The sequence below is a fragment of the Gobio gobio genome, assembly GCF_949357685.1.
Source record: "Gobio gobio genome assembly, chromosome: 11".
Lineage (NCBI taxonomy): Eukaryota > Metazoa > Chordata > Actinopteri > Cypriniformes > Gobionidae > Gobio > Gobio gobio.
Genome location: NC_137104.1, coordinates 29916562 through 29944191, shown reverse-complemented (window position 1 = coordinate 29944191; position 27630 = coordinate 29916562). Strand labels below are relative to the sequence as shown.

The following is a 27630-nucleotide window of genomic DNA, read 5'->3' as shown; positions in this document are numbered from 1 at the left end:
GTGTGCTCTGCTGTTCTTGCAACGTCTGGGTGATGTCTCATCATCAAATGGTTGTGCAGATTTGTAGCATTTCACCTCAGCATTACAAACGTCAACGCACCGGAAGCCGCCATTTAAACAGTGAGTGAATGAATGACAGGCTGTGCACCTCTTGCTCCTTTGTAACATCGCGCAAGACCAATAAGAGGGTGAAGCGGAGAAGACTAGTAATTAGATTTACGTTAATCTTATGTTCAATGTTTGCGGAAATAAATATGGGGAAAGAAAATCGATTCGTGGCCTTTGAGAATCGATTTTGAATCGACCACATTTAAAAAAAGATTAATCGAAAAATCGATTAACAATTGTTTTTGCCCAGCCCTAATCTCCATAAAGTTGGTAAGCAGCAGGAAGCATGAAGTGCTCTAAAACTTCCTGGTATATGGCTGCGTTGACCTTGGATTTCAGAAAACACAGTGGACCAACACCAGCAGATGACATGGCACCCAAACCATCACTGACTGTGGAAACTTTAAACTGGACCTCAAGCAACATGGATTGTGTCCCTCTCCTCTCTTCGTCCAGACTCTGGGACCCTGTTTTCCAAAGGAAATGCAAAATTTACTTTCATCAGAGAACATAACTTTGGACCACTCAGCAGCAGTCCAGTCCTTTTTGTCTTTAGCCCAGGCGAGACGCTTCTGACGCTGTCTGTTGTGAGTAGGGATGGGCAACAGTGGTCGAGTAATCGAGTACTCGAACGTGACAGCGATCATCGATCATGAGAACGATGATCGCCCTGACTTTTAAAAAAAAAAAGTCTCTTTTTTATTGATTATTGCGTCATTTTGCGCGGTACCGGAGGTCTGATTGGTTAGCGTTATACAGCACGCCTCCAGACCGCGGCGAAATAAAGTGAAACTGAGGCGTCCACTACAGTGATGGAATCATGAGATCATTAAATGGTTATTGCAAGATGTGCAGCGCCAATCTGTCATAGCCTACATAGCATTATAATGAAGATGGAAATAGAATGCTGTAAATTCTCTGTGCTTAGTTCCCCGTGTATCAGCTGTTAAAGGAAATCCACAGAGAAACTAATGAGAACACTCAGACTAGCGCGTGAAGTGTGTGCGCATTCGCGTCCTTTTCTGCAGATGCACATTGTAAGATTACTTTTATGTTGTCTATCTGATTAATCTAATATAAAACGCGTTTGGTTGAGCTTAATAAGATAGCAAAGCGCTAGCTGCCGTTATACCGCTGTTGTTCATTCAATTCAGTTTCTGCTCAAATGCATTAATGCTCGACATTATGGTTTAGAGACGGACATATTATTTTCAGATAGGCTATTTCTTTCTCAGAATCATTGACATTAGTAATGCAGCACTGCTATACTGTTCTCGTATTTTTTAACAGTAGACCTAGTTTATTTAAAGTTGTTTTTCATTATGAGTTCGAAAACGCGCAGTGATGTCAAACACTGCGATCATGAATAATAAAATTAAGTGTATGATGTGCAGAGTCAATCTGTCAAAGCATTATAATGAGAACACTATTTTAATAAAATGTTGTTTCTGTGTGAATTCGTTGTCCGTGTATCAGCGTTGTTAAGGGAAGAGCGCATTCAAAATTTTCCGTTTCAAACCAGCTTGTAAAATCTAGCACGCTGAAGTTCACGTGCGCATTCACGTCCGTTTGTGTTGATTTAAGTTGTAATAGGTTAATATTAATCTGATATAGGGTGCGTTTGGTTGAGTTTATTAACCAGCTAGCAAGCTCTGCAGGCTGGTGTTATTTCACTGTTTCAGCTCAAATGCAATGCTCGATATTATTGACTTGGTTATTTGAGACGGTCATTTTATAAAGATGTTTCTTTTTCAAAGACATTTATTTATCATAATCTAGCAGTTATTTTTTGTTTTATATGTTCATGTTTTCATATACCTGTTTTCATGTCACGTTCGTATTTGTCAACAACCAATTTCATAACAGTATTTTCATTATCTCAATGACGGACATGCCCCGCCCCCTGCACATGCCCCGCCCCCGAGTACTCGAGTACTCGTTTTTGAGACCTATCGATGATCGAAATGAGAAATTGACAAAAATGCCCATCCCTAGTTGTGAGTGGCTTGACACAAGGAATGCGACAGCTGAAACCCATGTCTTGCATACGTCTGTGCGTAGTGGTTCTTGAAGCCCTGACTCCAGCTGCAGTCACCTCTTTGTGAATCTCCCCCACATTTTTGAATGGGGTTTGTTTCACAATCCTCTCCAGGGTGCGGTTATCCCTATTGCTTGTACACTTTTTTCTACCACATCTTTTCCTTCCCTTTGCCTCTCTATTAATGTGCTTGGACACAGAGCTCTGTGAACAGCCAGCCTCTTTTGCAATGACCTTTTGTGTCTTGCCCTCCTTGTGCAAGGTGTCAATGGTCGTCTTTTGAACAACTGTCAAGTCAGCAGTCTTCCCCATGATTGTGTAGCCTACAGAACTAGACTGAGATACCATTTAAAGGCCTTTGCATGTGTTTTGAGTTAATTAGCTGATTAGAGTGTGGGACCAGGTGTCTTCAATATTGAACCTTTTCACAATATTCTAATTTTCTGAGAGACTGAATTTGGGATTTTCCTTGGTTGTCGGTTGTAATCATCAAAATTAAAAGAAATAAACATTTGAAATATATCAGTCTGTGTGTAATGAATTAATATAATATACAAGTTTCACTTTTTGAATGGAATTAGCTAAATAAACTTTTTGAAAATATTCTAATTATATGACCAGCACCTGTATACAGATATTCCCTAAACAGCCACAGGTCAGATTTTCCGCCACAGCAAAGAGCTTATTAATTACGAAAAATATAATTTTTTAGGGGTTCAAGCACGAAGTGCTGAAACCCTATTGTAATTGTACTGATTTTTAGGGGTTCAAGCACGAAGTGCTGAAACCCTATTGTATTTGTGCTGATTTTTATTATTAGGGGTTCGAGCCCGAAGGGCTGAAACCCAATTGTAATTGTACTGATTTTTATTAGGGGTTCAAGCATGAAGTGCTGAAACCCTATTGTATTTGTAAGGGTTTTTATTAGGGGTTCAAGCACGAAGTACTTCAAGCAGGAAGTGCTGAAACCCTATTGTAATTGTACCGGTTTTTATTATTATTATTCTCCGGTAAAACGCATCGTGCAGCCCAAACCGTAAGTGCTGGAGCATTGAAACTTTGTCAGATGGTAGTACAAAAATCGAGGAGAGGTTATCAAAGTATGACCCCGATTGGCCAATATGTGGCGCTATAGCAATCAATTGCGCATAACTGCTCATAACTCCTAGACCGTATGTCGTAGACTCAAGTGTCTTATATCATTGGAAAGCGGAATACCTGACATAAAAATTGTATATCTTCGATTTTATTTCCGGTATGCAAATTTTTCCGCCATTTTGAATTTTGTCAAAAAACTACTTTTGGGAACTAGTCCTAGGTGTTTTGTCCGATCAGAACCAAACCAGTGCCAAAATGTTCTCTGGAGTCTGCATATCAATAATCATTGAAAAAAAGTCATAATTTGGATTCACGGTCGTCAAGGGGCGTAAAAATTGATGTTAAGGGCGGAGCCTATTTTACTAAAAAGGCTATAACTCTAGATCAAAATGAGATATCTTCACCAAACTTGGTACACATGTGTATGGGCTGAGTCTTCGGTCACGATAAAAGAAATGCGATGATTGAACACTTGGTGGTGCTATAACACGAAAAAAACATGAAAAAGGCTATAACCACCCAACCGCTAGTCCGATTGACTTGAAAATTGGTATGCAGGGTCTTGGTCCAAGGTACCATATATGTCTTAGAGGCAATTGGCGTATCTCAAAAAACATGGCCGCCACAGCCAATTAAATTTGAGCACCTATTAGACAATGTTAACGGAGGCCGATCGGCTCGAAACTCGGAGGGCATGTTTGACTCATGGCCCTAGAGGTCTGTAAGAATTTTGAAAGAAATCGGCCACTAGTTGGCGCTAACGAGTTTTATGGCTCTGTAACACATCCACGAAATATGCATATAATTTGATAGAACTCCTCATACCAAACAACTTTGCCTCTAGAACCATTGCTGTTAATCAAATTGTTCATTAAATATTTGCGATTATGTTTAAAACCTACTTTTGCGAACTAGTCCCTGGATTTTTGCCCGATCGGAACCAAACCAGTCTAGGACAATTCTCTGGACTCTCTAGATCAATAATTATTGAAAAAAAAGTTGAACTTTTGCATTTGGATGCAGGGTCAAAACAGGGTCATTTAGAAAAGGGGCGTAGCAAAATACACTCAAAAGCCTATAAATCCTAAAGGAAAACTCAAAACTTCACGAAAATCGTTACGTATATGTGACATAACATGCTGAAGAAACATGCAAAGTTTTATGGAGATCGGACCATAGGTGGCATTATAACTGTTAAAAAGCTTTGAAAACCATGTATTCCATATGGTAAATTGCCTGTATTGGCTGTAAATGGTATTTTCCATCTCTGTAATCAGGTGGGGTTAAAAACATAATATGCATAAATAATGACAGATCTCCTTATCCTGAACAACTTTGCCTCAAGAATCAATACTGTCAATCAAATCGTTCATTAAATATTCATGATTATGTTAAAAACCTACTTTTGCAAACTAGTCATAGATTTTTCGACCTGATCAGAACCAAACCAGTGCAGTACAATTCTCTGGACTCTTTAGAGCAATAACTATTTTTAAAAAAGTTAAACTTTTGCATCTGAATGTCTATAACAGGGTTATTTCAAGATGTGGCCTTGACCAAGTGTCCCCAAATGCCTATATCTATTCAATGAATGCTCAGATATTCTTAAAAACAAGTCAGAACATGTGTAATATGCTAGCCTGGCTCCGCCCTCCTACGTACTTCCGCTCAATTTTCATTTTCCTTCAGTACTACGTCTGGGACTGCGGTGTATGCTTAGGTTTTCCCCCGAACAATTTTTTACCGGTCCAATCAGCGAACAGAGGGAGTGGCTGAGAGCGATGACGTTGATGTCGTGCGCTAGTTTGAGTTGTAGTTCAGTAATGGCGGCGGTGAAAGATGCGAGTGTGTGGCAGCGCTGACGAATGTCCAGAAGTTAAAAGTGTGGCGAGGTGGACGAGTGAGCGACACCGGTGTGCGTGATTGAGACACACCGATCTCGAGGGAGCACGGAGGCATATAAGGACGAGCGACACCGGTGAAGGACGAGAGAGGACCAGGCCTGGATTTTAAGTTTGGTTTTGTTATGTTTGTGCGCGGCAGTCGTCCGTGAGGGGCTGCCGCTTTTACTTTCATTTTGTGTTTATTTGATTAAAAGTTGTTAAACGTTCGCCGGTTCCCGCCTCCTTCTTCCCTGAACAAACGAACTCCCGTTACACGGAGCAAGAACAATCACTGCTGTACTGCTGATGTTGTGGTCCGGGAAAAGTATTTTCCAGCTCGCTCCGTTAGTGGTGAAGGAGTTGGCTGAAGCCGTCCGTCTCCCACCACCCGCGAGAAAAACCCAGGCTTTTGACAAACATCAAGGTCGTGTGGTAATGTAATTGCTGTCCGAATCCACATCTCTGAGTTTTCAAGAGTATATCACTTCAAAACTCACTGTTTATATCCTTTATAGACCCTCTCAGAGCACTGTGCGGTTGCGTGAGCTGTAATTTGCATTTCTAGACTTGTATTTCTTTAAATACTGGCAAGTGTTTACAAGAGCAAAATATTTCACCACCGCTCAAAAAATAAAAGAAGAAAAGCACGTAAACATTTGAATTGGGCTGTTATTCAAGGCAGCATTTATTCTTATCATACTAAGCATATGACATTTTATTGACAGCATACAATCATGTTATGATTGCACGAGATATGCACCACGAGAGCAGCGCGTTCAGATCACAAAACTCTCCTCTCCACCGTGAATAAATAACAATCCGAATGTACTAATGCACGAGGTTTTATCACTGACACTGAGGTTGTGTGCTCAGTTAATGTGAGAATCAAAGGCGAACGGCGCGTGACATACGTCACGACCAAACGTTAGTGATTGGTTAGGCAGATCCAGAGTGACTCTTGGCAGATCCAATAGTTTTAAACTTCAACAGAGAACCCGCCTTCAAGGAAGTAAACGCTTGTCAATGGAGAGTGGCCAGACTCTATGTACAAATGAAATGTACGAGAGTCTGGTAAAACCAGGCTAGTAATATGCCTCCAAACAAGCATGACAAATTTCAGACAGATAGGACAATATTTGCCTCTATAACAGTTAAAAAGGTGAAAATTACAGAGTTCATATGAAAATAATGACCAATAAGTGGTCGTTTGCTGCCCCCCGCTGTTCATTTTATTGTACTACACTCTAATATTGATCTATAAGTCATATTCAGACTTTTAAAAAATCTGTATTTTTACAGTTACAATCACATTTAGTCAAAATTCATCTATTAACTATTACCATTGACAATTGTCACATTGAGAAATGTGAATCTTGAAGGAGACTTGCAGGAAACATTTTGTTTACTGCAACATCATATAGTTCAAATGTCTGTATCTACAACAAAATGTGTGTGTGTAGTCCTATGTTTCTGAATACATTTTTAATAATCTGATTAATAGTTACAAAGAGTTATGTGAAATGATTATAGACCATAGCATTAAAAAAAGTGTGTGTGTGTGTGTTAGGGATGGCTCGATACCACAATTTTGGCTTCGGTACGGTACCACAATCTAATACCGAAGTACCGATATTAAATCGATACCATACAGGGTCTGAATTTTGATGCGGGTATTGCTCATAATTTTACTCACTCTCGCAAGTTTTGGGTTTATGAAGCGGGAAATTACCGCAAATGTTTATTATTAAATTAATCAACAAAGATTATCACATTAATCAGTCATTTGGAAACTTTTTTGTAAGTAATTTCAGCATTACTGCGCGTCTCCATTCTCTCAAAATGAGCAAATTGCTTCTGGCTTCAAAAGACATCATGCATGGACTATAAAAGCATCTGCACGCTCAGATTCAACACTTTCGCTTCCGTTGATCACTGCCCACGTCTTTTTAAACCTCGCCAATTTTAACATGCAAGCGATTTTATAGCATTTCGTAATACTTATGGGACGAGAGCTCTTTGAGAGAGAGCTTTCTTTGCGCTCATGCCAACAACAAACACACACACACACACACACACACACACACATACACACACACAGGCCTAAAGAGCTCAGGCCTAAAGAGCTTGCGCATTCCAAATTAAATTGTTTTTCCTCAGTCAAATATACACAAAATTATGTCAAAAATGTCAATCTTTAGTGAGTAGTCACATAAACAGAGTTGGGTATGTCTTTCGCGGATGTAAATAGTGCAATAGTATGCGTGCAAATATTAGGTCTAAAGTAACGTCACTGGTTGAAACGAACGCTGGAGATTTCATTATATTTAAACGATACGTTCTTATGTATGTGCGTTAATCAGTGTTAAAAGAAAAATGTCTAAATTAGATCATTAGAATTATGCACTCACCTGTCGATCTCATAATGTCTTACAAGTCAGGAATTAAGTGACCGATGCTTGGCAAGGTTTGATGGTTCTTCAGCAGTTTTATAAGCAAAGTAATTCCAAGTTTCACGTCTACTCCTCTCTTTTTTTAATGAGTTTTGTGCGTGTTGAGTGAGATTCAACTGCTGTATTCATCTTGTTCTGTTGCCACATTTGCCGGTTTCACGTCAGTTTGGGTAGCGCGCTGCCACCTAGCGGTGAACTTCGGAACAGCAGCATATACCGAAATGAGCAAAATCATGATATCGTACCGTTTGAAATAAAATATATACCGGTATTTTTCCAGTACCGGTATACCGCGCATCCCTAGTGTGTGTGTGTGTGTGTGTGTGTGTGTGTGTGTGTGTGTGTGTGTGTATAAGCATGCAGAATGGAATTAACATGGAAGACCAATTTGATATACAAGTGATTTTATAATGTCTATTGCAAAGCAACTGTGAAAAGACTTTATTAATAAGTAGAATGTCCAGCAGAGGGCAGCAGAAGACCATTTATTGACTCACTTTCCTTTTAAAGTTAATAATTTTCAACAGTATTTTGCACTAAAGCAATTACTATTATAACACACTCATATTTTGTAAGAGTTTATCTCTTCATTTGTACTGACACTTCACATAATTACTAGCAATGTGGTAAATCATGGTAAATCACATTAGAAACATGGTAAATAATACTAGAACATGGTATATCATGGTAAATTATGCTAGAACAGGGTAAATCATGGTGTATTTCACAAAAAAATGTGACATGCTCATAGACCATTAAAAGATATTTTCACAATAACATATTTCATTGTGTGTGTGTGTGTGTGTGTGTGTGTGTGTGTGTGTGTGTGTGTGTGTGTGTGTGTGTGTGTGTGTGTGTGTGTGTGTGTGTGTGTGTGTGTGTGTGTGTGTGTGTGTGTGTGTGTGTGTGTAACCATGCATAATGGAACAACTGGTTTGAAGCCTGTTTCAGAGCCTATTTTACTAAAAGGGCTATAACTCAGGAACGAAATGAGATATCTTCGCCAAACTTGGTAAACATGTGTATGGGCTGAGTCTTTGGTCACGGTAAAAAGAATTGTGAGGATTGAACACTTGGTGGCGCTATAACATGAAAAAAACATGAAAAGGGCTATAACCACCTGACTGCTAGTCCGATTGACTTGAAAGTTGGTATGCAGTGTCTTGGTCCAAGGTACCATGCATGTCTATGAGGAAATTGGCGTATCTCAAAAAACATGGCCGCCATTGGCCAATGAAATTTGAGCACCTATTAGACAAGTTTAACAGAGGCCGATCGGAACAAAACTTGGTGAGCATGTTTGACTAATGGTCTTAGAGGTCTGTAATAATTTTAAGAAATTGGCCACTAGTAGGCGCCAATGAGTTTTTACAGCTCTGTAATCTTGGATGTTTCACATATTCCCACAATATTGATATCATTTGATAGATCTTCTCATACTGAACAACTTTGCCTCTAGAAACATTGATGTCAATCAAATCGTTCATTAAATATTTGCGATTATGTTAGAAACCTACTTTTGCAAACTAGGCCCTGTTTTTTTGCCCGATCGGAACCAAACCAGTCTAGGACAATTCTCTGGACTCTCTAGATCAATAATGATCAAAAAAGTTGAACTTTTGCATTTGGATGGCTATAACAGGGTCATTTAGAAAAGAGGCGTGGCAAAATACACTCAAAAGCCTATAAATTTTAAGAGAAAACTCAAAACTTCACGAAAATTGGTGGGCATATGTGGTTAAAAACCTTTTAAAACCATGTTTCCTATGGTAAATTGCCTATATTCCCTGTAAATTGACTTTTCCATCTATTATTTCAGTGTTTAAAATCTTGCTAAATAAAACTTAATGTCTTTTGATGCTTGTGTGCTTAAAGGGGCTATATGCGTTTTTCTGAAATTTAAACTCGCAACTGACACCTGTGGCCAAAAAACAGAACTGCTCTCATTTTCTGCTCGCTCTCGCAGCGGTGGTGACGTCACATCCGCAGACAGCGCGGGAAAAGACGACCCGCCAGAAAATAGGAAAAATAGGATACAGGCTTATAGGTGCACCCACTGTGAGCGGACAAGGTGTCAGTATGCTCATCAGGAGATGTTTGAGTCATAAATGGTAAAATAAAAAGGCTATTGTTACGTTTATTTTGGGGAAAAAGTTGCATATAGCCCCTTTAAAGGCATTAAAGGCTTGAACCCCGCTAAATGCTGCTTGCAGCTTTAATTAGGGGTTCAAGCACGAAGTGCTGAAACCCTATTGTATCTGTGCTGATTTTTATTATTATTATTCAGACCTAAAACGCATCGTGCAGACCAAACTGTAAAGGCTAGAGACTTGAAACTTGGCCAATAGGTAGTACAAAAATCGAGGAGAGGTTATCAAATTATGAGCCAGATTGGCTTATAGGTGGCGCTATATTTGTGCTGATTTTTATTATTATTATTCAGACCTAAAACGCATCGTGCAGACCAAACTGTAAAGGCTAGAGACTTGAAACTTGGCCAATAGGTAGTACAAAAATCGAGGAGAGGTTATCAAATTATGAGCCAGATTGGCTTATAGGTGGCGCTATAGCAATCAATTGCATGAAACTGTTCATAACTCCTAAACCGTATGTCGTAGACTCAAGTGTCTTATATCATTAGAAAGCTGAATATAAAATGTATATTTTCGATTTCATTTCCGGTATGCAAATGTTTCCGCCATTTTGAATTTTGTCAAAAAACTACTTTTGCGAACTAGTCCCTGGATTTTAGCCCGATCGGAACCAAACCAGTGCAGAAATGTTCTCTGGAGTCTGAATATCAATAATTATTGAAAAAAAGTTGAAATTTCGATTCACGGTCGCTAAGGGGCGGAAAACGAATGTTGTGGGAGGAGCCTATTTTACTAAAATGGCTATAACTCAAGAACAAAATGAGATATTTTTACCAAACTTGGTATACATGTGTATGGGCTGAGTCTTTGGTCACGATAAAACAATCGCGACGATTGAACACTTGGTGACGATTGAAAGTTGGTATGCAGTGTCTTGGTCCAAGGTACCATGCATGTCTATGAGGACATTGGCGTATCTTAACTTGTTAACCCGCATCGGATCGTGGGCGGGGCGCTTGACGTGAGTGGGCGTGTGTGTACTTTTATTTACTTTTGTTTTATACAAAATATTCAATCAACTATCACAAACTATTTATCATTTGAAAGCTAAAACAATCAAGATTCATGTTCTGAACTTGTTTTTGCAATAAATACACCAGAGAGGAAAGGGTTAAATGAAACGCTAAAGGACCGGCCATGTAAACATTAGCATAATATTACTTATTATTACATACTTTTTGCTCAAGTCGTTTCTGAGATATAAGCCCTAAAAGGTACACATTTGGTCGGGCATAACTCCGGACCCGGATCCCAGTGATGGTCTCGTTTGATGGAGGCCTTCGAGCACTCTCTATATCCCGAGTTTCAGAATTTTTTATTATTTAACTCCAGAGATATAAGCAACAAACCAATTCCTTCATTTATTTATTCATTCCTTTTATGCATGATTCTCTGAAGCCACCTGCTGGTTAAAAGACATTTTGTCATACTACTGACTCTATAATTCATATTTAGAGATTATAAAATCACTAATATAACATTTACAGTCACATTTTGTCAAAATAATTGGCTACATTTCAAATGTCTTTATATCTGCAACAAAATGTGTATGAGTGTAAACACATTTAAAGGATTTAACATGGAAAAGGTGCCTAAAAACACACACACACACACACTTTTAAAATGAAATTTAGCCAATGAGTGGTTCTCTGCTGTAACTTGCTGGTTCAAGTAGTCATTTAGTCATTCTACTCTATTGTTCTTTAATTCAAATTTAGACATTATAAAAACACCATTATAACGTTTACAATCACATTTTGTCAAAATAATTTATTTCACATGTCTATGTCTGCAACAAAATGTGTATGTGTGTAAGCACGTTTAAAGGAGTTAACATGGGAAATGTGCCTTAAAACTAACACATACTTTTAAAATGAAATTGAGCCAATGAGTGGTTCTCTGCTGCCACCTGCTGGTCAAAATAGTCATTATGTCTTAATTCTTAGTAATATTGTTCTTTAATTTATATTTAGACATTATAAAATCCCTGTTATTACATTTACAATCACATTTAGTCAAAATAAATTTATTTCAAATATCAATATTTATATTTGCAGTAAAATGCGTATGTGTAAGCACATTTAAAGGAGTTAAAGGTCCCGTTTTTCGTGTTTTTTTGAAGCTTTAATTGTGTTTACAGTGTGCAATATAACATGTGTTCATGTTTCGCGTGTAAAAAAACACAGTATTTTTCACACAATTTACTTATCTGTATACTGCTGTTTTCACTGTCCTCAAAACGGCTTGAAAGATTTCCCTGTTCTATGAAGTCCCTCCTTCAGAAACACGTAACGAGTTCTGATTGTCCCAGCGCTTCCCGTGTTGTGATTCGACAGAAGCATAGCGTACGCAGAGCGCACGTTACCGGAAAGGTCACGCCTCTCACCATAACGGGGATGCATGCGCTCAATGATCTCTAAGTACAGCGTCCCTGGGAAAGCCAAACAAAGGTGACTTGACTCCGGGATGAAAATAACAGCGTCTCGACGACATGGCAACAAACAAACTATACGAACGCAACCGAACGCAACACTTCCTATTCTCCACGCGGGAGCAACAAGACCACGCCCCCTTTTTCGCGTGTTCTTGTGGGCGGAGGTTAGTCGACATACTGCTCTACTGACGTAATTAAAGCAGGAAATACCAGGATGTAGTCCTAACCGGCCGTTCGCTGTAGGCTTTGAAAGGGAACTTCTGTTAAATAAAATATCTCGCTTGGCATTAAACTTTGAGCTTTATAATTTTACAGGTATTATAAATGCTCTAACAGCAACATTACACACTAACTAAAGTTTGAAAAATGGGATCACGAAGAACAGGACCTTTAACATGGAAAATGTGCCATAAAACAAACAGAACATTTTAAAATGAAAGTGAGCCAATGAGTGGTTCTCTGCTGCCACCTGCTGCTCAAAATAGTCATTATGTCTTAATTCTTCGTAAAATTGTTCTTTAATTCATATTTAGACATTATAAAATCCCTATTAAAACATTTACAATCACATTTAGTCAAAATAAATTTATTTCAAATATCAGTATTTATATTTGCAGTAAAATCCGTATGTGTAAGCACTTTTAAAGGATTTAAAGGAGTTAACATGGAAAGTGAGCCAATGAGTGGTTCTCTGCTGCCACCTGCTGGTCAAAATAGTCATTCGCTGAGAATTCCCTCTGGCTCTCAGCGAAGGCGGTCGAATTCTCTCCTCTCGTCTTCCTCCTCCCTCCTCTCCTGCTTGCTTCTCTCGTCTCGTCTAGTCTACTGTTTTAAACTTGAGAGACTCACCACGCACTGCTCTCGAACTAAAAATTATGGATTTGATCAACTGGTCTCTCAACGCAATTGACACCATCTTCTCAACGAGAAGCTTGGGTTCGGGGGAACCTGACTGCCCTGCCGGAACGTTTGCTGCTGGCTACACGATGGACGCGTGGGAGAGGTGGCATGTTGTGTGTCTAGCGGCACTTTCCGTAGAGGACATTGAAGACATCTACCTATTCGGTTTCATGGTAACAGGATTTCTGCTGATTGGATCAGGCATTGCCCTGGGATATCGAAGAATTCAGGAAGCGGTGACAGCTGTTCAAAGCTCCACAAGGCTGCCCGTCATGATTGAAGCAGTGGGCAGAACGGTCATCTCTCAAACTGGGACTACTAACCGCAACATGGATAACATCATGGAGATGCAACGCAAGATGGATATCATCACGGAAAAGCTCACTGCTCTGCAAAATGGTTTCAGAGACCAGAACGAACTAAGAGAGTAATCATAAATTGTGGCTACTCGCTCCCAGACCAAACAAATTCCAATCTTATCTGCTTTCGGCTCCCTCAACCAGCATGGTCTTGGCCAAGGCCGCTGCTGAGACAATAACTCCCCCAGAAGAGCACTGCAGGAAGACGCTCTTGCACTCATCCCCCAACCACCTGCTGACTCGGACTGGGATCTGATCAAGGTTGTCTCCACAGCAACTTGCGGACTGGAGCACTGAGATTACGGTGCCAGGCGTGTCTCTCCAGGCCTACACAAACATGCACATGAACTTTACAGACACACACACACTTATGCACACACCCATCTCTCACCTTCGCCGCTTTGTACCCCCAGTCTGACAAGCGGGTCTGTGACCAGCGCCTGAAATGGCTGAAGGACCGGGACGCCTGGCTGTGCTGGGACACCTCAACCCCCCACTCCTCTCCCCTGTTGCAAGTCGTGTTTCATGTTGTAATGTGTGCTCATGTTGCTGAGATGTTTTTTTACTGTTCTCAAACTGTGCTCCCATAGGAGCATAGTCTGGGGGTTGCTTTTTTTCATCTCCTCACCCCTCACTACCTATCCTCATGTTATGCTGTATTTTCTGTCCAACTCAAGAAGGCGCCGCGCGATGGCGACTCGGTGTTACTCGCACAACACCAAAACACATTTCACTGCCAGCTGTATATTGTATATAACTGTGTATGTGACAAATAAAACTCTCTCTCTCTCTCCCTCTCTCTCTCTCTCTCTCTCTCTCTCTCTCTCTCTTGTCATACTACTCACTAATATGGTTCTATAATTCACATTTAGACTTTATAAAGTCACTATTATAACATTTACGATCACACTTTGTCAGTTTATCACTTAATTTCACCTAAGCTCTGTTTGAACTAATTTACTTCTTAAAGGCCTTAAATGCTTAAAGACCTTAAATGCTTGAACCCCGTTAAATGCTGCTTGCAGCTTTAATTGCTAATTATTATTTTATTTCAGTTCGTTTTTCAGTAACTGTTGTTAGCTTCGTTTAGTTTTAGTTTTTCATCTATTATGATTTTTTAATTTAATTTCAGTTTTCGAAATGTTTTTTGACCAATAGAATAAAGAAAGCAATATCTTTGTCATTAGTATATTTCAATGGTTAAAGTTACCAGTCATTGTGCTGCACTTTATTTGTACCTTTTTGTTTTATTAATTTATTTTTATTTATCCATTTACCCCTTTTTTAGATTTTGAAAGATAAAGATATTGTTTGATAAGTGAGATCTCTGATTGTAGTGCTTGAAAAGTCCTTAAGTCCTGGAATTTCATTTTAGAGTTTCTGTACAAACCCTGGTCTAATGTCTGTGTTTGTGTCAGGGTGAGGTAGATGCAGCTGTGAAGGTGGAGTTTGATGAGGACAGTGCGCTGGGCTCCAATGGAGGAGAGAATTCCCTCATTTCTCCATCCGGCCTTCCCAACCCAGGAGCCAAACCCAAAGCTCCACGGGTTAAGCGAGAGAAGAAAGAACCTGGTAACAATAAATATTGGCACTGTATTTAACTTAAGTTTACACTCAAAAGTGGTTTGTTTATTTGTTTGTTTATATTTTAGTTTTTATATAATCTTCAGGTACTCCAAAACAAAGGAAGCCAGCAGGTGCTAAAGGTCCAGCTAAGAAAGTAAAGAAAAGAAATCCATGGTCAGATGATGAAGGTGATGATGATCGTTCCGACAATGAGCTGGATGAAAATGAACCTGTTATTCCCAGAGACACCACATCCAGGAGAGCCTCTGGTGTGTGTGCTTTTAATACTACTATACAAAATGTAAAATGTTATTGTTATAATCATTTAAACCAGGCCTGTGTGATATGATGGTACATCAGGCTGTGCGTTTTATATCACCCTATATATTTGCATGGCTATGAGTGGACAGGACTGCTGTATGTTATTTACACACAAGTGTGATGAAAAAACATTTGACTATATATCCATATATCTATGGAAGAAATAATTGACATTTTTAGGTTGAATTTCCAACAAAAGTAACATATTCATACTGTGTTAACATGGAAACCTGACATTTTAGACATAGCCTGAACTTTTCTATTGTGTTGTTGTTTCACAGCTGTGAAGGCCAAGTACACGTTTGACTTCTCTGAGGAGGAGGAAGAGGATAATGGTGACGAAGAACAGGAGAATGATGCATCACCAGTTCGCTCCTATAAAAACACAGAGCAGCAAAATGACGATGATGATGATGACAATGAAATTTTTTCTCCAAAAACAACATTTACTTTGTATGTATTTGTATATTCACTTTTGGGTGAATCTCACACAAAAGCTGTCAGAAGCATTTTAAGATTTAAGTTCTTATTTCATAAATTATATATTTTTTGCATAGTTTTTGCTGTTTTATTTTCATTACAATTATACACATTTCTCATTAGTGTAATGTAAAAAAAGACTGCATAATTAGTACTGTTATTGTAACAGCTCATCTCATTACTATGTAAATTGTTTAATATTACTACTATTTGAATTGTAAACAATATTCAGAGTATCCTTTTTCCTTATTTCCTTTGTACTGCACTTATGCTGATTTAAATTAAAATGTAATTGTATTAGAGTAATTATTTTAATATAATAGGGAACAAAATAACCTAACAAAATCTGAAAATAATGACATCTTATGTTTTTGGTGAGGTCCACCCACATAATGAAACAATGTAGTTACTATTATTCTCAAAGTGACAATCAAATATGGATACCAACTCTTTAATTTTAATTAAATAATTTTCAGGCCTACTTCACCAGCGAAGAAAAAGGAACCAGAGCCTGTATTGTCATCTAAAATGGCATATGCTGACAAGAGCAGCGATGACGGTGTGTGTGTGTGTGTGTGTTTGTGTTCAGTGGTGGTTTATCATGTTAATAATGTGCATGTGTTAATGATGTTTATTTATTCTTCAGATGTGAAGTCAGACAATGATGATGACAGGGGTCCAGTGTTCTCATCATATTCCAGCAGTTCTGCTTTTGACAAACCTCCAGCTAAAAAAGGTCCAGCTAAATGTTTAAATTAACTCGAAACTGACCCTTACTACTAGGGCGGCTCAGTATATCAAAATATTGCAAATGTACATAACGCGGTATGCATTTCGCAACGGCTTGCGATATCTGAATGATTTTAATTTGATTGCAGTTCTGATTTTAATTTGATTACGGTACTCACGCTGACTGACACACACTTTCATGGCTTATTGCACTTGAACTCTCAAATACACACACAGTTGTGTCAAATACACAGTGTCAAAAGGCCTGTCATGACGAGTATTCATGTAAACACAGTCGGTTATGTGAACCTAAACAGTTGGGAAAGAAATTGGATGTGTGTCAATAGGATCTGTGTATTAAGTCTTAAAGTGACAGCAGCTTATTACAGTAAACCTGCTGCTGTCAAACAACAAAAGAAAAAGATAAAAACACTCACTGCTCTTGACTGAATAACTTTTGAAGCTTTAATATGAATCAGTAAGTGATTAGACTATGCAGTGTTTTATTTTTACATTTGATTATTCAGGTTTCTGTATTGTTTCTTAAGTGAATGCTACTGTTAAATAGGTCTAATGTTGGCCTACCTGAAAAACTTGAGCTCCTATTATTAGTAATTTGCCTCTTTGCTCCATTCATAAGTCGCATTGGATAAAAGCGTCTGCTAAATGATTAAATGTAAATTTAAATGTTCTTAAGTTGTAGTGATGCTTTCTTTTCCCAGAAAGAATGTGAAATTCAGCTTTGCATCACAGGAAAAATTGGTTATACCATTTTCTGTTTTTAAATTTATTTAAATGTAATTTGAATAGATTTTACACACTTAAAGCATTATTGTATCGTATATTGAGTATCGCATTATTTAACAAGTTATTTCATATTGCATAACCTACTTTTTACGTAATGTTTGTTCTTCCTCTTATTGTGAATGATTCACAAGTGCATTTTATTACAAAAAATATTGCACTAACAGTATTTCATCAAAATGCAATAATTTCCTGATCAAATCCTGATGGTGAAAATCTGGTCCCGCTTTACTTTTTTAAAAATGTCATTAAACATCCTGTTGCACTCTTTAAATTACCAGTATAAATCCATATGACTAGAAAGATATTGTACAGAGATCTCTATTAGCATGCGTTTATAGTGGCCATGTAGCTCACCAGTTCAGCCCAGGACGAATTGGGATCACTTCAGGGAGCCCCTATCAGCTTCGAGATATAGAGAATGGGCCATTGGCGTGCAAGATTTGCATCTCGTGCTTCACCCCGCACCGCGGGTATAAACTGGAAGCGAGAGCAGCGCACTATTGTAATTCACTTCGGAGCCGAACGGTGTTCAATTTGAAGAGCTAATTTGACTGCTATTCAGCAAGAGAGAGAGAGAGAGAGAGAGAGAAGAGGACGCTTCTGTTGGCGTGAAGGCACACAACAGAGCAACAGCTGACCACTGCAGCAAAAACACAACTGCTGTTCTCACAGCAAACATTGTTGGTATCGTGAGGGCGTGGTTGTCAGTGAGTGCAAACACAGGCTGCACTATCCTCTGTGTGTTGCCGCAGTTGTCCCTGGGTGCTTCAGCACATCTTTAAGAGCGTTTCATCACAAAAAGAGCAACACGGGTGTGACACTGCGTCTTTTTCAAGATGTCATTCCACCTGTGCGTTTCTGGATGCGGTCGTTCCCTTTCACCCGTTGACGGTCACAATCTCTGTCTCACATGTTTGGGCGTTCACCCGCGGATGAGCAGATGTCGATCGCTGCATCGGAGGAGGAGTTCCAGTCCTCGGAGGATGAGGATTCGGCTGTACTACCTCCCTCTGGGAGAGTGGCAACGGTCGAGTCGGACCCCAAGTTGACGGCTATGCTTTCCCGGGCCGCTGGGAAGGTCGGGCTTGAGTGGAACCCTCCACCACGTCCCGAACCTTCCAGGTTGGATGATTGGTTTCTGGGGGTGGGTCGCGCTGGTTCCATTCTTCCCGGAGATGCATGAGGAGCTGACTAGGTCGTGGACGGCGCCTTTCAGTGCCAGAAACAGACCTAGTGGCTAGGGATGCTCCGATCGATCGGCCAGAGATCGGTATCGGCCGATAATCATATTTTATGACTCGATCGGTACTCACTAACTTGGCCGATCTCACGAACCGATCGCAATTTGATGATGTCATCACGTGAGGGCGTACATGTCGCGTGGGGTAGGTAGTAGCAAATATTCAAACGAGAGCTTTGTAGGCAGAAGTGGAGAACGGTTCCATGTGAACAGCAGTTGAACACCGGTCAGTCGGTCCTAAGGGATGGGCGAATGCCGTTCAGAAGAATAGCGGAGTACGCAGAGTGAGCTGATGCAGGGAAAGTGCATGATACAATTTGTCCTAAACATGACACTTTTATATTAAGGGCTTTAAAATAACTGGTAAGATATTGTTAATGCGTAACTTATAGTTTAAAGCAGCTTGTCCTGTCACTGTTAGACGCTCTGAGAGATACTTGTGCTGACTGACAGATAAATACCTGCGGTGTTTAATCCGTTTGAAATGTGGTGCTTTCCTCAGTGCATAACTTACATTTCACAGGGATATTCTCCATCTGTAAATGTTAGAAAGTCATGCAAATATGTCCATTTTTCTGTCAGGAGACGACGAGCCTTCTGCATGTGAATCTCCGCTAAAATTCAGACTTCCGCGAGCGCCGTCACGCGCATCCGCGCCAGGGTTGCCAGGTTTCACAACAAAACCCGTCTCACATTTGGGGGGTAAAATATGTGGGGTTTTTTGGCATAGTTGCCTACAAAAATTCGTATTCCAGGGGCTAAATATCACATAATTGGGGTCTCTTCAACCCGCGGACATGAAAAACATCCCGCGGCAACAGTGTTGAAGTAGCCCAATTCCGCGGGAAAATTGCGGACTTGGCAACACTGGTCCGCGCCAAACAGACGGAGAGCTATAGGATAGGAACGCAATAATTCTTACTAAAGTATACATATTTCTAAAATATTTGTTGTTTGACAATAAATGTGCCATATGTAGAATTTTAAACCTACAAGTATATATATTTTTATGAAAGTGACCACTTTAATTGGGTAATAAAATATAGGCTAACATGCTTTTGTTTTTATTTTCATTTTTAGTTCAGTGAATTAAAAAACAAAATTAATAATACATGCCTCCATTACATTCACTGTATTTGTTTATAGCCTTCTATATCAACATTGTTTTTAGGACATCATGGGGCAGGATGTGAAATAAAATTATTATTAAAATAAATACAGATTTTTTTTTTTTATCTAAATAGAAAAACGTAGAAAATGCAGCCCTATTAAGTATCCTGATATGCATAGTGTTATGCAGAAACCCCAATTTAAAAGGCATAATAAAATGTTCACTGTATAATGAATATTTTTCGTGATTATTTAGTACCCTGTTAAAACAAGTTACATTACAGTACATAATTACCATAAAAATGTAACAAAAATATAATAAAGGCAACATCTATATATATATATTTTTTTTTTATCTGAAAAAAAGGTTAACAGTGATCAGAGAGTTTACAAATCAGTGAAGCATTGGAATCGGGATCGGTATCGGCCGATCACCACGACAAGAAATCGGTACTCGGTATCGGCTGCAAAAATCCTGATTGGAGCATCCCTACTAGTGGCTCCTCCCTCCTCACTACCCTCGACGGCAGGCAGGCCAAGGGTTACGTGGGCATCCCACCAGTTGAGCGGGCCGTCGCGATGCAGCTGTGTCCGGCGACCACTTTCAAATGGCGCAGTGACCAACGTCTCCCATCCAAGGACTGCAAGTTCTCTTCCAACCTGGTTGCGAAGACCACGTCCGCTTTGCATGCCATGGGTTTGCTCCAGGTGCACCAGGCCCAGGCGCTCATGGACATGCACAAGGGTAGCCCTGACCCAGAGCTCCGGACGGCGAAGGACCTCGCCCTCCGGGCGACGAAAGTCACCGCCCGTTCCCTCGGTCAGGCGATGAACACCCTAGTGGTCCGGGAACGGCATCTCTGGCTCAACCTGGCCGACATGAGGGAGACCAATAAGTACCGGTTCCTGGACTCCCCCATCTCGCCGGCCGGGTTGTTCGGCGACGCGGTCGAGAGCTTCGCCCAACAGTTCTCGGCCGCCCAGAAGCAGACGGAGGCCATCAAGCACATCCTGCCACGGCGGCCAGCGCCTCCGCCTGCCCGTTGCCGAGGATGTCCACCTGCCGCCGCCCCCACTCCCGCCCCAGCCCAGCAGCAGCCTATACCTCGCCGTGGGGAGGAGTGCCGGGGGAGAATCCATTGTTCTGTTTTTTCTTTTCCTCCGCTGGTCCCAGTGCCAGCGGTACCCAAATTATCAATAAAAGAGCAGTTTCCAATATCTCTGGGTGCCAAGATTGGCGCCTCTCAGTGTTCGACGCTCCCATGCCTTATCACTCTCAGACACCTCTCTGTTCGCCAGCAGGGGGTGCTGGCTGTGGGGACGCACCCAAGCGGCCTTCCCACACTCGCACACCCCATCAGCGGAAGCAGGTAAGTGTTGCGCAGCACAAACAGACCCCACTTCGGGCCGCCATCATGCCGCCCAAGTCGGGTCCCTGCATGCCGCCTCGCTGCCCTGCTGCGGGTACGTCTGTGGTGCCGTTGGTCCTGCTTGCACGGTCGCTGGGAGCCTGGCTAGCGCTTCCCAGGCCATCTCGCTGGCTCATCCGTACCATCAGACTCGGCTATGCGTTTCAGTTCGCCCGGCGTCCCCCCAAGTTCAGGGGCGTTCACTTCACCTCCGTGTCGAAGGAGAACGCTCCTGTGCTCCAGGTGGAGATTGCGGTCCTACTGGCGAAGGACGCGATAGAGCCGGTCCCTCTACCTCGTACTTCATTGTACCCAAGAAAGGCAGCGGATTACGGCCGATCTTGGATCTGCTGTTCTTGAACCGGTCCCTTCACAGGCTGCCGTTCAAGATGCTCACGCAGAAACGCATCTTAAGGTGCATCCGTCCCCAAAATTGGTTTGCAGCGATCAACCTGAAGGACGCGTACTTTCATGTCTCGATTCTCCCTCGACATAGACCGTTTCTTCGTTTTGCGTTCGACGGAGGAGCATATCAGTACAAAGTCTTACCCTTTGGGCTAGCCCTGTCCCCCTGAGGTGGCCATTGCTCCTACGAGAGAGCGTGGTGTTCGCATCCTCAACTACCTCAACGACTGGCTGATCCTTGCCCAGTCGCGAGGGCAGTTGTACGAACACAGGGACGTGGTGCTCAGACACCTCAGCCAGTTGGGGCTTCGGGTCAACTGGGAGAAGAGCAAATTCTACCCCACGCAGAGGATCTCTTTTCTCGGTATGGAGCTGGATTCGGTCGCCCGGACACCGCGCCTCACACAGGAGCGCGTCCAGTTGGTGTTGAACTGCTTGAATTCGTTCAAACGCTTAACTGTGGTACCACTGAAACATTTTCAGATATGGCAGCCGCAGTAACGCCGCTGGGATTGCTTTATATGAGACTGCTTCAACGCTGGCTACACGACCGAGTCCCGAGATGGGCGTGGCACAGCGGATTCCTCCGTGTCCAAGTGACGCCGAGTTGTCGCCAAACCTTCAGTCCGTGGTCGGACCCTTCATTTGTATGGGCAGGAGTGCCTCTAGAACAAGTGTCAAGGCATGCTGTTGTCTCCACGGATGCCCCACGTACAACGGGCTTGCAGTTTCGGGTCTGTGGACGGGGCCTCAACTGCAATGGCATATCAATTGCCTGGAGTTGTTAGCAGTTCGTCTTGAACTCAGCCGGTTCAAGGAGCCGCTCAGAGGCAAGCACGTTCTGGTCCGTACGGACAGCACTGCAGCTGCTGCGTACATCAACAAACAGGGTGGTCTACGCCAGGGGCGCCGCTAAGGGGGGAAAAGTTAGGACGATTCTAAGGGCCCACACACTTTTGGGGCCCCCAGAGATTGGTTTTATTAGTAGTAACAGTACAAGTAGTAATGTAATGGAAATAATAAATGTATAATCTACCAGAGTTACAAAAAGCAAAACACTCCACTCATGAACTGCTCACGGGTTAAAACGACATTTGCTCAAATCCCACTCCGACATGAAATATCTTTGTACTGTAGGCTACTATCATTGTTGTAGCCATTAAAAAAAAAGTTATTTAGTTTTATATTTATGTTTAAATATTATAGTTGTTTTGTATGTCTATGTTGTCAATCTGTCCATCTATGTTGATTATGAAAAGTGAACAGCATAAGTGAGAAAGGACACATAAGATGTGCAATGACAGGAGACATGGAGTGGGTCAGACATGATTGTGACCACTTCATTAAGTTTTGTTTTGTATAAATTGTATCTTAATTTTAATCAATGTTTCATTAGCCAATTGGGGCATTCTGGGTAAAGCGAGCAGAGCTTAATTGGTCAGTATTATTAAATTGCAGACAAAGATTTTGGATAGCTAGGTTGGTGCGGTAGGGGGCCCAACATCATATTCTTTCATAGGGCCCAAAATTGCTAGTGGCGCCCCTGGTCTACGCTCCCGTCGCATGTCACAACTCGCCCGCCATCTCCTCTTATGGAGTCAGAAGCATCTGAGGCTGCTTCATGCCACTCACATTCCGGGCCTCCTCAATCGTGCAGCCGACGAGCTCTCACGTCAGCTGGTGCTCCCAGGAGAGTGGATACTCCATCCCCAGGTGGTCCAGCTAAAATGAGTCGCTTCGGGACCGTACAGGTAGAGCTGTTTGCTGCCCCGGACACGACCCACTGCCAGTTCTATTCCCTGACCGAGGGGACCCTCACCTCAGATGCTCTGGCACACAGCTGGCCCCGGGGCCTACGCAAATATGCGTTTCCCCAAGTGAGCCTTCTTGAAAGTTCTGTCTCTGAAGACAGTACTCCTGACTGCATTGGCCTCCATCAAGAGGGTAGGGGACCTGAAGGCATTTTCGGTCGACGAATCGTGCCTGGAATTCGGGCCTGGTAACTCTCATGTAATCCTGAGACCCTGGCCTGGATACGTGCCCAAGGTTCCCAAGCGCTGCCTTCAGAGGAGGCAGACCCAGCCCTAGCTTTTCTCTGTCCAGTCCGTGCCCTGCGGACTTACGTGGACAGAACGCAAAGCTTCAGGACCTCAGAGAAGCTCTTTGTCTGTTACGGAGGACAGCAGAAGGGAAAGGCTGTCTCCAAGCAGAGGATGGCCCACTGGATAGTGGATGCCATCGTTTTGGCGTATGACACCCAAGATGTGCCCTGCCCGCTCGGGTTAAGAGCCAACTCCACCAGGGGTGTAGCTTCTTCCTGGGCGTTGGCTCGTGGCGCCTCGTTGACAGATATTTGTAGAGCTGCGGGCTGGGCGACACCTAACACGTTTGCTAGATTTTATAGCCTCCGTGTGGAGCCGGTAGCTTCCCGTGTGCTCGCTTCCCATAGCCAGGAACACCGAAGTGCCCGTTCTAGTGCGTTTATCTGCTCCAGTCGAGTTCCCCTAAAATGGCGAACCCTGTTGAGTCCTCCGCAACCCGCAGCAGTTGGATGTGACGGAGCGTCCAACGCCAGGTCTAACACTTGTATGTATTGGTGGAATTTGAGTTTGACATATGTTTGACACCCACGGCGGTACCATATGTGTATTCTTCCACGGTACAGCTCCCTACGGCGAGCTTGTGCCATTCCCTCGGCAGAGCTTCCTCTGCCGTCTCAGTACGGTGTTGTCCCCCGCCCGCAAATGGCCGGGGCCACCCATGGGACTTCCGTATTTTGCACTGCCCAAGGTCAATCCATACGTGTATTCTCCACATGGTAACTTCCTCCGGGCATGATGTGGCTATCGCAGCGGCCCTCCCGGGCACGCGTTCCCTGCGTTATCCAATATTCAGTCTTGGGGGAACAGCAGTGTGACTCTCCCTGCGTGAGTTTTCCCGCCCGGAACAGACAGGATCTGAGGGGCTCTTCGCTGGGTGCTGGAAGTGGTAGTAACTGTGAGTTTTCCAAAGGGATCCCAATTCGTCTGTGACGTACGTCGAACGTGACCGACTGAAAGGGAGCGTCTCGGTTACGTATGGTAACCCTCGTTCCCTGAAGGAGGGAACGGAGACGTACGTCCCGTCGCCACAGTTGCTGTACCATCACTGCATGCCCGAGTCAGTAGTTCGGCTCCTCAGTGAAAAACAATAGTGCGCTGCTCTCGCTTCCTGTTTATACCCGCGGTGCGGGGTGGAGCGCGAGATGCAAATCTTGCACGCCAATGGCCCATTGGCCCGTTCTCTATATCTCAAAGCTGATAGGGGCTCCCTGAAGTGATCCCAATTCGTCAGTGATGTCCGTCTCCGTTCCCTCCTTCAGGGAACGAGGGTTACCATACGTAACCGAGACGTTATGATCTTAACTAGTAAATGTGAATTGCCAATTTCCAGTCTGTTAAAATCATTTTGTTCTGTTATTCCAGCTAAGAAACCTGCAGACACGGCACCTAAACAGAAGAAAGCTCCAGTAAAAGCCAAGAAGCCTGATACATGCATCTGGGACTCTGACTCAGATACAGGCACTAAAAAAGCACCAGCAACACCAAAAGGGGGTGGGAAAGGCAGAGGCAGAAAGAGGAAGCAGTCGAGCTCAGAGGAGGATAATTATAACCCTGTGAAGAAGACTGGAAAGACTGCCACCAGCAGGGTGAGGGATATATCTTCTACTAATAATCCCATAAGCTATGTCTGTAGATCTGAACAATTTTTCAATGCAGAATGCATTGCATATAATGCATTTTAAGTAGTTTATTACAGTTCCTTTGAAACTGCATTGATTTGGACCTTCAACATTTTGGTTGCCATTGAAGTACATTGTGTAGTTTTCCTCAAAAAACTTTTTTTTTTATAACAAAAAAAATACATACAAAAAAATAGAAACGGGAAGATGAAAAAAACACAATAAAACATTACAGTAAGAAGATACACAGAGGATTCTTTCCCCTCAAAAAAAAAAAACTCAAGTACAATCATGCACACAGTAAATACAGCAGTGCAACAGCCAGGCAATACAAGATTAGTATCAACATCTAGACTGGTGATAGATGTGAGGGGAGAAAAGGGGATCACACACAAAGAGCAGGGTCAAGCTGGAGAGTTTTGATATGTTCACGAAGGGGCTGCCAAAGCTTAATGAAGATGGTGCTAGGTCGGTGAAGAGAGTACCAGTTTCATGAAATAAAGAACATCTCTTATCCAGTGAGTGTAAGTTGGAGGGTGAGGGCTTTTCCAATTCAACAGAATTAAACGCCTAGCTAAAAGAGTCAGAAAGGCTACAAAATCTGAAAAGTGAGAAGGCAAAGAATGGCCAGGCAGGAGAACCCCAAATAAAGATGTGACTGGACAGAGTGGAATATCCGCAGAGGTAATGGCTGACAATGAGACAAAAATGTGCCTCCAAAAGGAAGACAGGGCAGGACAAGAACATGTGAATTAAAGTGGCTGAACCAGAATGACATCTGTCACATTCCGAGTCAATAGAGGGGTTAATGCGTGCTCTCAAAAAACGTTCTTTTCCACTGAAGAAAGAAAGACATGAACATCTTGGATGGCATGGGGGTGAGTAAATTATCAGGAAATTTTCATTTTGAAGTGAACTAATCCTTTAACATCACCAAACACACTATATAAAAGGCTCAGTTAAATGTGACATGTATTATAATGGGTTTATAGAGACATAACGTAACACAAACACACACACACACACCAGGGTTCCCGCGGGGTCTTAAAAAGTCTTAAAATGTCTAAAATTATTTTTTTTTAAATTTAAGGCCTTAAAACGTCTTAAAAACGGCCAGATTTTCACCCGAGGTCTTACATTTTATTTAGTTAGGTCTTAAAAAAAAGTGTTATCCTCGTTCGTTTCCAGAAATGCTGGCTGCAGGAAGTTATTAACGTTACACTGTAGCAAAAAAAGTATTGAATCGCGAAAGCGGAGCTCTAGAGTCTTTGCTGGGCCGCCCTCAGAGCGTTCGTTCGGTGTGTTGTAGTTCTTTCTGGGGGTGTTGGTACACGTACTCGGTGATAAAACTACAAATCCCGTGATAAATGCAATTACCTGCCCGCAATATACGTCTACATTTAATAACGTTGTATTTTTCTGGACAGAATGAGGCAGACATGCATTGTTTTATATTATTCTAAACAGTGATAAAGTCTGCACTCAATCAGCACTGCATACCTTATTATTATGACAATAGAGAAGGCTTTAAGAACTCAAATACACCATAGCTTGATGCAGTCGTGTTTATTGTCTTCGTTTCATCAGTCAAAGCGTTTCTATCTTCAGTTTATCCTACATCGCTAACTTCACATTAGGGCTAAGGATTACTTCTCTGAGGGAAATGTGGAGTTTCTGCTCAAGGGCGCCCTCTGGCTTCCAGTATGAATGAAAGTTTGGGTAACAAATATGAAAAATAATACTTCTCTCTAAATAAATTTATATGACAACCCATATGTTTTTCTCCAATGTACAGTTTTTCCCCCACAGTGGATGCATAAGAGGCTCATATTTCATATTAAATACATAGACTTTAAGAAATTTATATCACAGATAAAAAGCACAGAATTTCTTTCTTTTTTTATTTTATTTTTTACAATAAATCTTTAGACCTTTCTAATGATTTTTAGTCATAGGCTGTCTGCATATTAACAGGTAACCCAGCAGGTTTTTTTTGTAAAATAAGTTTTCTGTAAAATATAAATGTTATTTTATTAGTATTATTATTATATTGTTATATTTATTCTTAAATACTCTATTTTTTTATTTTTTAATAATTAAAATGTTATTGTAATAGTAATATTTCTAATTTTGTTAAATATTTGTATTTATTGAATATAATCATTATTATTAGTCTCGTTAATATATAAACATTAATATATAAAATGTTATATGCATACACTTTTCATTTGTAAAAAATAAATTTAAAAAATTGCATTTTAACCAGAATAATCGCAATTAGATATCTTCCCCAAATCGTGCATCCCTAGTTTATCCTATCTCCCTAGTGCATCCCCTGTTCAATCTCTATTAGGCTATTAATATGCTGTTTTGTAATCTATTCTATTTGAGGGCAAGTTTGTTTTAGCCTATTTTCATT

General features: G+C 41.5%; 1 protein-coding gene across 2 annotated transcripts in view; it reads left to right on the top strand.

Annotated features, from left to right (window-relative positions):
• Window positions 1-27630, top strand: part of top2b (DNA topoisomerase II beta) — a 205976-nt gene that overhangs the window by 165305 nt on the left and 13041 nt on the right. For both annotated transcript variants that reach the window (XM_079829353.1, XM_079829352.1), the window contains exons 29-34: window positions 14842-14995; window positions 15094-15258; window positions 15592-15763; window positions 16267-16349; window positions 16437-16526; window positions 24955-25178. In XM_079829353.1, the coding sequence (XP_079685479.1) occupies window positions 14842-14995; window positions 15094-15258; window positions 15592-15763; window positions 16267-16349; window positions 16437-16526; window positions 24955-25178 (888 nt within the window). The remainder of the gene's footprint in view (window positions 1-14841; window positions 14996-15093; window positions 15259-15591; window positions 15764-16266; window positions 16350-16436; window positions 16527-24954; window positions 25179-27630) is intronic.